The following is a 13,624-nucleotide window of genomic DNA, read 5'->3' on the forward strand; positions in this document are numbered from 1 at the left end:
CTTCTGGATCAGCTAGTGTATAATCTTGCTACCTCTACTCTACCAGATAGTGACTGGAGGGAATCCGACTAGTGTGTATGCCGGGGGGGGGGGGGATTGTCGAGGCCACATTATGTCAAGGATTGGGTATATTCTTACCACATGTATGCCATATTCAAAAATTTCATTAATTCATACAGCATGTCCCCCCCCCACAGTTTTTATTACTATTGAATACACCATGAATTGTCAAACTAATAGAGTAAGCTTATTTGGTAAAAGATCTAAACCTCCCAAACACTTCCTAGTTCATTTCACAAATATACGTGGTCTCAGTTATAATCTCAACAATGTCCATTTCCACAAACCCCATGTACTTTTTCTGACAGAATCTCAGCTATCGGTTAATTCAGCTACTGCTCATATCAGCTGCCCAAATTATTCACTGTATGATTCCTTTCGCCTCAAAGGTGGTACTTGTGCATATGTTCGTTTCGATATTCCCTGTCAGAGAATTGGTAATTTGAAATCTCTGGCTTAAAATCCCTCTATCTCATTGTGTCAGATTCATCTGTTGTCTCTACCATTCTCCCACCTCCACTAATCACTTGTTGCAACTTGACTTTCTCCAGTCCAACTTTCCTAACAGCAAGGTAATTTTCCTTGGTGATTTTAATGTTCAACTCCAGCTGGCTTCCCTTTTATAGTCACACCGGACCAGCTGGTCGAGATGCTGAAGCTTTTGCAATTTCTAATGACCTTGCATAGATTGTTCATTTACCTACAAGAATACTGGACAATCCTAACCATACACCCAACATGCTTGATTTTTTTCTCATAAACAGCCATTCTAAGTACATGGTTGAACTGAGTGGACCTTTAGGTACCTCAGATCACAACTCGGTGATTGTCTCTTCTCCAATGGAGCCTTTATCTCATGGCTATTCCCAACCTTGTATTGTTTGGCATTACAAGAATGCAAAATTGGATGACCTGCGAGATTTCTTTTCCTTGGTTGGACTACTGTTTCAAAACATCTGAGGTCAACATTTGCTCAGATCGTGTCAGTGAAATGATTCTTGTAGGAATGGAATCCTTTATTCCACACTCCACTTTAAAATCTCGTCCTCTTCTAAACCTTGGTTTTCCAACAAATGTGCTAAGGCTGTTCAAAAGAAGAATGGTGCATATCGTAATTGGCTTGTTTCCAATTCTTCAGTGTCATTTTCTGCCTACATCAAAGCTTGCAACAATTGTAAAGCAGTCATTAATCAGTCCAAACTAGATTTCGAACAGGCTAAGAGCAGAAAACTTTCTTCTTGCCAAAGGTATTGGCAGCAACTTTTGCCCATCTCTGCTCTCACCTCTGTCAAAACCAGATGGTTTTGTTGTCACTTCAGCCAAAGGTAAAGCTGACCTGCTAGCATCGCATTTTTCTTCCAACTCATCTTTTAATGATCTTGGTATATCACCTCCCACCATTCCCAACTTGCTCCATTTAATGCCTCCTGTGGTCTACTGTCAAATGGATGTCAGAAGGATTTTGACGAATCTCGATAGTATTTCTCCACTTGTTCTCAAAACCTTGTTCTCTTGTGCTCCTGAACTTACTCTTGTTCTTTGCTGCCTTTTTTCACTTTCTTATTCCAAAGGTGTTTTTCCTTCTGCTTGGAAATTTGCAGATATCCAGCCAGTTCCTAAAAAAGAGTGACAAGTCCCGCCCATCCAATTATCGTCCCATTGCAATTACTTCTACTCTTTCTAAAGTAATGGAGAAATCAATTAACCGCCAACTCTTAAACTACCTAGAAACTTTCCATCTGATCAATGCTCGCCAGTATGGATTTTGTCAGTGTTGATCCACTGGTGATATTCTGGCTTACCTTACCCATTTATGGACAAATTAATGGAAAAGTTCGGTGGGAACCTTTTTTGGAAAAGCTTCTACAGGGATGGGATACACTTAAATAGAAAGGGTGCAAGAATATTTGCTGATGCTATTGAGGCAGTGTTAGGTGGTCGGAAAACTGCTAGCTTGGGGGGAGACAAAGACGAATAGATTAACAGTAGCCACTGGCAGAGGCGAAAGAGATTCTTGCACTGCTTCTATTGGAATGAGCAGAAGCCTGAAAAACAAGATGCAGGATATTTCAGAGACTGCCGAGAGTCATTGCGGCACAAGTAAACACATGGGTTGTGTTAGGGTAGCTAAGAACAGAAATAGGTGCATGTATACTTGCGTGTACACCAATGCTAGGAGTTCAGTAAATAAATTTGATGAATTTGAGGTATTGCTCAAAACATCAAAGGCAGATATTGTTGGGATATCAGAGATGTGGTGTCACACAGATATAAGGAATGCAGAACTGGAATTTGGGGAGTACAACGTCTACAGAAAGGATAGACTGGATAGGAAGGGAGGAGGGGGTTATGCTATTAGTTAAGCAATACATAAAATCCAAGGAAGTGAAGCCAGTGGACATCGCTGGACAGTGCAGTGTCGAGTCAGTTTGGTGTGACATAAGCATTGGGAGATCAAAATTGACAGTAGGAGTGTGCTATAGGCCTAATGACTCTGATGAGTATAATAAGAAACTGTACAGGGAAATAGAGTGGGCCAGTAAATCAGAGAGTCTTATAATGAGAGATTTTAATTTCCCAGATATTGACTGGAATTTGGGGGCTGGTTACTCACGCACTAGCAGGGCTTTTGTGGATTTATTGGATGATTGTTTTCTACATCAGCATGTTCGGGAGGCAACTAGAGGGAGTAATACTCTTGATCTGATTATCAGTAGTGATTCTTCATGCATTAAGAATCTGCAGATAAAGGAACCACTAGGTGGCAGTAATCACAGTGTGCTGAAGTGGGATTTACTCAAAGAGGTAACTACCATTAGGGGTAAAGGGAAGGGTTATTGCTTTCGTAAAGGCGACTATGATGGACTGAGACAGTATTTAAATTCTATACAGTGGGACCAACTGATGATGTTACCAACAACAAATTCAAAATGGGAAGCATTCAAAGAACTTATCTTGGAAGCTACTAGGCTTTACATACCAACTAAGAAATATTGTTCAAGGTTTAGGCCTAAATGGATGTCAGATGAACTGATGAGGCATATGGCAGAGAAGAGACATGCATGGGATACATACAAATTAACACATGACGCAGAAGCCTATGATAGATACAAGTTGATCTGTAACCAAGTTACAAAGGAGGTTAGGCAGGCGAAGGCAGATTACAAGAAATCTTTGGCAAGGGATGCAAAGAAAAATAGCAAAGAGTTCTTTACTTATGTAAACTCTAGAAGGAAAGGGATGAATCAGATTGGTCCACTTGATATCGATGGGTCAACTGTTGATGATCCTGCTCAGGTAGCTAACAAACTAAATGAATATTTTGCATCGACATTCACACACGAGGAGGTATTTAGCGAGGGGAAAGCCAGAGGTGGTGTATTCAACTCTAGCAGTAAGCTAGAGAATCTTGTAATAACTGAGAGTAAAGTGGAGGAGAAATTGTTAAAGATAAACACAAGAAAGGCACCCGGGGTGGATGGGATCTATCCAGTTATATTAAAGGAGGCAGCAAAGGAAGTAAGCAAACCCTTAGCCATAATTTTGAGAGCTTTCTTGGACTCAGGGGAGGTACCCACAGACTGGAGATGTGCAAATGTCACCCCAATTCACAAAGGAGGATCAAAGGCTGACACAAGTAATTATAGACCTGTGAGTTCCAGGAAAATTAATGGAGGCACTAGTTAAAGAAGCACTGCAGGATCATTTAGACAAGACTTCAGCTATAGCTCGGACACAGCATGGTTTTGTTAAGGGGAAGTCATGCCTGACCAATTTGATTGGATACTATGATGCAGTCACAAAGGAACTGGATGCAGGGAATAACTTTGATATTATATACTTATATCTTAGAAAGGCTTTTGATACTGTTGCACATGGAAGACTGCTGCACAAATTGGAGCAGTGTGGCATTGGAGGCAAATTGCTGCTGTGGATAAAGGGGTGGCTGAGGGGGAGAAGACAAAGAGTGGTAATCAATGGACACTGCTCGTCGTGGACTAATGTTATTAGTGGAGTCCCTCAGGGTTGGGTCCATTATTGTTTTCTGTATTCATAAATGATATTGATGAGGGTATATCAAGGTTAATGTCGAAGTTTGCAGACGATGCAAAGGTAGGCAGGGTTGTCAAGGACACTACTGACACTATGCTGCTGCAACAGGATCTGGAAAGGTTGAGCAGATGGGCTGAGAGGTGGCAAATGAAGTTTAACATTGACAAATGTAAAGTACTACACATGGGAAACAGCAACTCCAGAGCAACGTATCAACTCTGTGGTACTACACTGACAGTGGTAGAGAATGAAAGGGACCTGGGGGTGGTTGTGCAGCAGATATGAAGTTCTCTGAGTAGTGCAGACGGGCTGCAAGAGTAGCTCATGGTGTATTGTCAATGATATATAGGAATTTTTCTAGAAGGAATAAGGAGGTGATTATTCCCTTGTATAAGGCAATGGTCAGGCCACACCTTGAGTACTGTATACAGGTCTGGAGGCCTCATTTCAAGAAGAATGTAGAGCTGCTGGAACGAGTACAGAGAAGGGCAACAAGATTAGTGAATGGAACAAAGGGGTGCTCTTACGAAGAAAGGCTTAAGTTTTGCAAATTACAGTGTCTGGAGACTAGGCACCAGCTAGGTGATCTCATAGAGGTGTATAAGGCCTTGAATGGTTTGAGCGTGCTCAATGCTGATGGGATTCTTCCTCTCGCTCAGAATAATCACCTGAGAAGGCATAAATTCAAATTGAGGAAAGACAGATGTAGGATAGACGTGTGGAAATTTGCCTTTAGCCTGCGGGTCGTTGGTTGGTGGAACAGACTTCCATCCCTTGTCGTGGAAGTTGATAGCCTAAATAAGTTTAAGGCTCAGCTGGACAGGTATTTTGAATGAACAGAGGGGTGAAGTGGTTTTTTTTTTTTTTTTTGGCTGATGCTGCATAAGCTTGCATCAATGCCTCTACTAATGCTAATGCTGCTATTAGCTTCCATAATTAATTCCTTCTATGCTTCTCGTATAGAATTTGCTGTTGGCAACATTGTCAATGGTCCACTGTATAAAATGTAAAAACTGTCTGAGACCACTGTAGTCACCCTTATGAAAGGAAAAAACCCTTCCCTTTACCCCTGATGGTAGTTATATCTTTAAGTAAATCCCACATCAGTACATTGTGATCACTGCCACCTAGTGGTTACGCTAGCTGCAATTCTTAATGCACAAATAATCACTGCTGATAACCAGATGAAGAGTATTACCCTCTCTAGTTACCTCTTGAACATGCTGCTGCAGAAACAATCATCCAATAAATTCATAAATGTCTTGCCAGCGTGCAAGTGACCAATCCATAAGTTCCATTCAGTATCTGGGAAGTTAAAATCACCCATTATAACACAGTCTGATTTACTGACCCATTCTGTTTCTTTGTACAGTTGTTCATTGTACTCATTAGAGTCATTATGTCTATAACACACTGCTGCTCTCATTTTTGCTTTCCCAGTATTACACCGAAATGACTCAGTATTGCACTGTCGATCCATGTCAGCTGGATGCACTTCCTTAGATTTTATGTTTTTCTTAATTAACAGCATAACCCCTCCTGCTTTCCTACCCTGTATATCCTTTCTGTACACATTGTACTCCCCAAATTCCAATTTTGCACTGCTTATATCTGTGTGACATCATGTCTTTGATATCCCAACAGTAATTGCTTTAGATGTCTTGACCAGCATTTCATATTCATCAGATTTATTTTTTATATTCTTCTAGCATTGATGTACATGCAAGTATACATGCATGTGCACCAATCCTTAGCTGCCCTAACACAGCCCATGTATTTATTTGTTTCATCACGACTACCACTGTTCCCTGAACCCCTCAGCACCCTGCCCTCCAGGCTGCTGCTCATTCTAATAGAAGCAGTGCAAGAATCACTTTCACCTCTGCCTGTGGCTACTATTAATCTTTAATCTGGGAATTCCTCCGAGCTAGCAGTTTTCTGACCCACCTAACACTGCCTTGATAGCCTCAGCAAACGCTCTTCCACCCCTTATATTTAAGTGTATCCCATCCCTGTAAAAGCAGTCTCTCTATTAACTAGCACAGACCACACTGATTCTATCCCATGAGCCTTACACACATCCCTCCAGGGCCGAATTGATTGACAAACTCTCATCACATACTCCCTCCTATCTTGTCTGTTCAGAATTGCAGACACTTTCAAATTTAACCCTAACTCATAACTTTTTTTTAGCATTGACCTGTACTCATTAAGTGAATCTGTAGATCTCCTATTCCTGTTGTCATTAGTGCCAACATGTACAACAATATCATCCTTTGTGCTCTTAAAAGATATGTGTTCTACAATATCATCAACTTTTGCCCCTGGCAGACATACCTTGATCCTATTCCACCTATCCTTTTTACATAATATATTACATGTCTCCCTGGCAATAGAGTCGCCAATAATAACTAAATCCTGTGGAACCAGTGTATTCTGCCCTGGAGATTGCCACTGTGTTGCCTGATGCACAAGAGTGTGAGCTCTGGCATTGAGTTGGGCAGCTGAGAGCTTGATGGGTCTCCCATTTTAATACCTTCAAGGGCATCTATTCGACTCTTCACATTTTCGTATGTGCCCATCAGAATGCCGAGTTGGCACCTAATTTCTTGACACTCTGCAACTATTTTTTTTTTTTTTTTTATGAAAACCCCAAACACGAAAGGTATCAAAACCTATAGTACTTAGTACCGTGCATGGGTTGAAGGAGAAGTATGGGGATGCCGGAAACTTTGCTCTAGAGACTAGACATGGGTTTCACCATTTCAAGCTTCCAATAAGCAAAGTGGTGGTATTTCACCTGTTGATGAAAGTCATCTACCAACCAGCACACACAATGACATCCTCCTTGGTCAGGTCATGTCCTGTTCCAGAGAGTTCTGCAAACATTTCACAAGTTGCACATTATTTTAGGCTGTGATTCTTTGGAGAATTCCCCCCCCCCCAGTTCTCCCCTGAGTCACAGCACTCCTGCCACTTTCTTCCAGTTCATTTGCTTCTCTAGTCTTTTTGTGTGATTCAGATATGTACACTTGTCATCTTTAATATTTTTTTGTAAATAAAATTATTTATTCCCTCAAATAATTTTTGTTTGACAGAGTCATAAATATGATATGCAATAGTATTAATGCACGTTCATTTATTGGTATTGTTCTAAGGTTAATTGGACTTTGTATTGCTCATATCAAAGTTAAATAATAAAAATATAACATTTATGCATCTGGTTATTTGCTTAGGATGAGGATTAAGAAAAAATTTCTTTTTAATAGAGTTTTCAAACTGAGAGGAATTGCAGTCCACAGTTTAATTTTATTTAATTTTGATATTATTATTATTATTAGCTATATGGTGCAAAGAGGCCTGAGGCTTATGCTGCACCAGCCAAAAAGAAAAAAAATTTCTGAATTACCCTGAGAAAGAGAGAGAGAGAGAGAGAGAGAGAGAGAAAGAAAGAAAGAAAGAAAGAAAGAAAGAAGTAGAAGGGAATCACCAAGAAAGAGAAGAATGATGATATCGAGCTCAGGACTGGGACTGGGTTTTGTACTTGTGGCAGTTCCTTGTAGCATTCTGGGCTGCAGTTTCACCTGTAAAGCAGGAGTCTATGCTATATTGGCTCTTTCGTGTTAATTTATTTATTTCTTTTTTAGTGATTATATTTATTGTCTAGTTTATTTTACTTTGTTAATTGCTTGGCCACAGGTTGAAGTAACACTGTACTATTACATACAAAACTTATAATTCCTGCACTTAAAAGTGTTTAATTTAATTAATCATTAATTGAGAATCATGTATAGTTCATTCTTTCATTTGATAAAAAATGTGATTATTCAAAGAGGTAGTTAATAAATAAAATGCTAAGAAATGCAAACATTTGGGTGCAGTCATGAATATTGATTCATACCCTCCTCTACTCACTTATAAACAAATATGCTGGCTAATGCAAGGTTAAGCAAGTGTTTTGAATATCATCAATCAACATGCCAATCAACATTCACATGAATGTTGATTGGCATGTATGATATAAAGAAATTATTATTATTATTAGCCATATGGTGCAAGGAAGCCTGAGGCTTATGCTGCACCAGCCAAAAAAAAAAAAAAAAATGGTAGAGAGAGAGAGAGAGAGAGAGTAGAAGGGAAACACCAAGAAAGAGAAGAATGGTGATATCCAGCTGGGGACCCTGGGTGTGCCAAGCCCATACTCACCAGATGTGAGCCCCTGGGGATATTACTAGGGTATTAATATTTACTGTACCATTTGATGTTTTTTAGCATAATTCTTTATTACAGCTAATATTTTATGTTTCAAGTTGATGTTTTTTATAGAACATTATACAAATTACCACAAGTTAATGTTTTTTCTAGAGCATTACTCAAATTAACACAGAGTATAATATCAGGTGCCACTGTGTATTATATATTTAGTGTACTTCAGTATGGAATGGACAGCTTAAGGCTATGTTGCATACATGTTAAACCAGGCATGTGGTAGAGTAGATATAGATTAACCAATAAAATTATTGGTTAATCTATATCTATTGTACCACAACAAGATTAAACAACTCTCGATTTATCTAGTTGTGGTGAATCTTTGTTACAAAAATGACAGAAAATGTAGAGTCATTTGCTGATATACGCTCTCATAGAATGGCAGTTTTCTGTTAAGTATATATTCCTTCACAGATTGTGTAATTCATACTATTTAACTATAAGTGAATTTTCTAATATGTTGTGTCTAGATCAATTTATGCATCTGGTTATTTGCTTAGGATGAGGATTAAGAAAAAATTTCTTTTTAATAGAGTTTTCAAACTGAGAGGAATGGACGTCGATTGCAGTCCACAGTCTCACCTTCAAAAGGGTATAGTTTTCGTTCTCTTTTTATGTGTATTAGTGTGTAATATTCATTTTTTTCTTAGAAGAGTGATATGACAAAACTGTTAACTAGTTGGCAGTTACATAATATTACATATGTGCAATTATATCTTTGAGAATTGTTTTGACTTCATTCAGTAGCACTTTCTCAAAATTTTAATAGAGAAATTGTGCAAAAAAAAAATTACCTGGAAAGCAATGTAAGTCATACCTGAATTAACAGAATAGTTTTTGATTACAAAGGAGTCAAGAAACATGGGGTAAAAATGAGTACCATTTGGCTAAAAATGGATTTGATCAAGTCACGGAAAATTAAATCTGTTAGCTGCTTTGATGAATGAGCAACAGTGTCATTTTGCCTTAATTTAGCAAATTTAATTAATTTAAACAATTCATTTAAACCAGACCATACATTTCAGTGGTCTGTTGCCCCTCCTTCTTCCATGGGGAAAACACATCTGTAGTTCAGTCATTTTTAGGCACTTTTCCATATTAAAATTATTTGATTGGAGACTTTATGGTAAGAAATTATAAATTCCAGATCTTGAACACTGCCAATTCCAAAATTAATATGGCAACTTTTCAGAATTCAACTTGGGAATTCTTTCATTAAGTTGGGATGGAAGTACTTGGAATTATTTATAATATACATACTAATATAAATTAATATAATACTAATATAATTAATTAATATACAACTAATATAATTAATTAATATAATACTAATATAATTAATTAATATACAACTAATATAAATTAATATAATACTAATATAATTAATTAATATACAACTAATATAAATTAATATAATACTAATATAATTAATTAATATACAGCTAATATAAACTAAAATGACATTTGAATATAATATAAAATTAATATAAATTAGATGTTAAATCAAAACAAGAAAAGCTGTTGATTGCATTAAAAATAATTTAAATTTAAAAAAAAATTCAATTTGCAACTGTGGTATTGATTACAACTTAGAACAATAAAAGAAGATCAAATTTTATCTCAGAGTTGAAGTATGTTCTAATTGCTACCCTTAATGAGCTTTAAATAAGCTTTTACCTAGATTAACTTATATGCACAGATATATATATCATAAATTTTCTAGCAATAAAAGAAACATTGTAGGTGCTTTAATTGCAATCTTATCATTAATATGTATTATTATTATTTATTATTATTAATTGTTTTGTTTAGTTTTCATTTTTTGAAGAACACAAAAACAGTTGCTTTCTTTGAAACATTGAATTGTTTAGTGAAATTGTTTTTCCAACCGTTATCAAGTTCTAAATCAAATTCTAAATGGGAAGTATTCAGGGAATTAATCAAAGGAGCTACTAGGCTTTTCATACCAACAAAGAAATGCTATTCAAAGCTTAGATTTAAAATGGATGTCAGATGAACTATTGAGACATGTGGCAGAGAAGAAAAGTGCATGGGATGCATATAAATTATCAAGTGATGCAGAAGCCTATGTTAGATATAAATTAGTATATAATCAAGTCACAAAGGAGGTTAGGCAAGCTAAGGCAGATTATGAGAAGTCTCTGGTAAAAAAAAAAAAAAAACAACAAAGATTTCTATGCTTATATTACAGTGGAAGGAAGGGGTTAAATTACATTGAGCCACTTGATGTCATGGGTTAACTGTTGATGATCCTGTTCAGGTTGCTGACAAATTGAATAGGTATTTTGCATCTGCATTATTCATGCATGAGGAATTCTTTAGGGAATTGGATGTCAGAATTTTATCAACCTCTAACGAGGAGCTAAATGACTCTGTGATAACTGAAAGGAAAGTGGAAGAGAAATTATTGAGAATGGACATAAAAAAGGCACATGGGTTGGATGGAATCTTCAATTATATCAAGAGAGGCAGGAAAAGAGATAAGCAAACCCTTAGCCATAATTATGAGAGAATCCTTGGATTCAGAGGAGAGGTCCCTATGGACTGGAGAAGTGCAAATTTATCCCCAATTCATAAAGAGGGATCAAAAGGCAACATGTAATTAGACTTATTATTATTATTAGCCATATGGTGCAAGGAAGCCTGAGGCTTATGCTGCACTGGCCAAAAAAAAAAAAAATTCCTTATTACCCTGAGAGAGAGAGAGAGAGAGAGAGAGAGAGAGAGAGAGAGAGAGAGAGAGAGAGAGAGAAGTAGAAATGAATCACCAAGAAAGGGAAGGATGATGATATCCAGCTCAGGACCCTGGGTGTGCCAAGCCCATACTCACCAGATGTGAGCCCCTGGACTTGTTAGCTTAATGTCTGTTCCAGGGAAAATAATGGAATTGCTGGTTAAAGAAGCAATGCAGGACCATTTGCTGTCCATTGTTGTTTTCGATATTTATCAGTGGTATTGATGAATATATATCGGGCTTAATATCTGAGTTTCCAGATGATACAAAGGTTGGCAGGTGGTTAACAACAGTCACCAGGGTGAGCCACTGCAACAAGATCTAGGAAAATTGGGTTGATGGGCTGAGAAAAGGCAGTTGGGTGAAGGTAAAGAAAGCCAACATGAGAACCACGGGAAACTTTTAGCAGTCAAACGCGTTTCCCGGTACTGCAGTTTTTCCCTGTATTCTCGGTAAACAGATGGTGCATGTTATTGGTAATGGCAGTATAAGTTGATAATGATGTATTGATTAGTTTTTTCTCATTATTAAAAGCAGATTATTGGAGTTCATGAGTGTAATGCCTTTGTGGCTGAAATTTACTTACGGGTACACCAGTTGATAATGATGTATTGATTAGTTTTTTCTCATTATTAAAAGCAGATTATTGGAGTTCATGAGTGTAATGCCTTTGTGGCTGAAATTTACTTACGGGTACACCCTCCAGACTGCCTCAGTCTTAGGGTGTTTATCCCCCCTTCCCGCTGTTTTAACCAAATAGGAAAATTACTTCTACTGCAAATTACATCTACTACGATAATATGCACTGTCTGTAGAAGCTGTTTTCGTATCGGGTTAAAACAGTGAAAGGGGGTTATAAACACCCTAACACTGAGACAGTCTGGGGGTGTACCCATAAGTAAATTTCAGCCCACACATGAACTCGATAAACTTTTTTTAATAATAAGAAAAAACTAATCAATACATTGTTATTGACTTCTACTGCCACTACCGATAACACACCATCTGTTTACTGAGAATGCAGGGAGAAGCTGCAGTACCGGGAAAAGCTTTTGACCGGTAAAAGTTTCCCAAAGTTTCCTGGTTCTCATGTTGTCTTTCTTTACCTTAGCCTGCTGTTGAATTTTAATATTGACAAATGCAAGGTACTGCACATGGGTTAGAATAACTTATCAATTGTGTGGCACTCCACTCAGGGTAGTAGATAATGAAAAAGACCCAGGGGTAATTGTGCAGTCAGACATGAAATTCTCTGATCAGTGCAGACATGCTGCCAGGACAGCTCATGTCAATGATATACAGAAACTTTGCTAGCAGGGATAAGGAGGTGATTATCCCTTTATATAAGGCCATGGTTAGGCCGTATTTTGGGTACTGTATACAGGTCTGGAGGCCTCACTTTAGGAAGGATGTAGATCTTTTAGAAGGGTGCAGAGAAGGTTAACCAAATTGGTGAAGGAAACAGAAGGGTGCTCTTACTTAGAAAGGTTTTTTCATTTCTGCAAATTGCAGTGTTTTGATACCAGGTACTTGCAGGGAAATCTGATTGAGGTGTTTAAAGTCTTGAATGGATTGAGTAATCTGAATGTTAATGTTATTCTTCCACTTGCTGAGAATTCACACAAGGGGGCATAAATTCAAGTTGAAGAAGGATGGTTGCAAGACAGTTGCGTGGAAGTTTGCCTTTAACCAGCGAGCGATTGATTGTTGGAACAGGCGTCCATCTGTTTGTGAAGTGGATGGATTGAATAAATTGAAGGGAGAACTAGACAAATCCTTGGAGGATATGGATGGTTGATTTTTTTATTATTTTTTTTTTGGCTTATGATATATATAAGATTGCGCTCTTGCATCATTTGCCATTATTACTACTACTAAGTTACTGTTTCCTCTTACTGACTGCCTAAAAAAGTCTTCTCTTTTTAGGCAGTGGGTGAGACAAAACAGTGACAGCAATAGGCGGAAAGTGATATTTTGTCAGGTTTGTTCAAAAGAAGTGAACTGTTTTTAAAAAATTACAGTTAAATCAACATGTAAGCATTGGTACCCAAAATACCAACTCATGGTAGGTCTGTAGTGAATATGATTGCAGCAAAGTTATGTACTGAAGAAGAAGAAACTTCTACATCGAGCATGTAAAACAGTTGTTTGCCATTCTTTCCAGCATTTGTGAGTGGTTGTTTTATTTGTGAATGATTTTCTTAAAATTTTATGGCCTACAGGGAGAATGATGAAAATTTGCTTTTTAAAGTTGCCAATGCTGTTCTATCCCTATATAGCAAAGACAACAGAATAACCGGACGTGTTCTAACCAGACACAACTTAACTTGGTTGGGCAGACAAGTTTCCTGATGTAAATATTTTCATAATAGTTTCATTTTGTCTGTAAAAAAAGTTTTCCTAAAGGTTCTCCTCTGTATGTGGAACAGCATAAAAACTGTTTTGCTTGATATTACTCTTATCTCTCTTGCCGGTTATATTTATATA

General features: G+C 37.5%; 1 protein-coding gene across 1 annotated transcript in view; it reads left to right on the top strand.

Moving 5' to 3' along the window:
- The window catches only part of Mitofilin (inner membrane mitochondrial protein mitofilin), a 283,542-nt gene that overhangs the window by 20,719 nt on the left and 249,199 nt on the right, over positions 1 to 13,624 (top strand). Inside the window, exon 2 of the mRNA XM_090385394.1 lies at positions 8,916 to 8,974. Within this exon, the coding sequence (XP_090241520.1) occupies positions 8,916 to 8,974 (59 nt within the window). The remainder of the gene's footprint in view (positions 1 to 8,915; positions 8,975 to 13,624) is intronic.

Source organism: Mastigoproctus giganteus, chromosome 11 (assembly GCF_048544385.1).
Source record: "Mastigoproctus giganteus isolate SK-2022 chromosome 11, ASM4854438v1, whole genome shotgun sequence".
NCBI lineage: Eukaryota > Metazoa > Arthropoda > Arachnida > Uropygi > Thelyphonidae > Mastigoproctus > Mastigoproctus giganteus.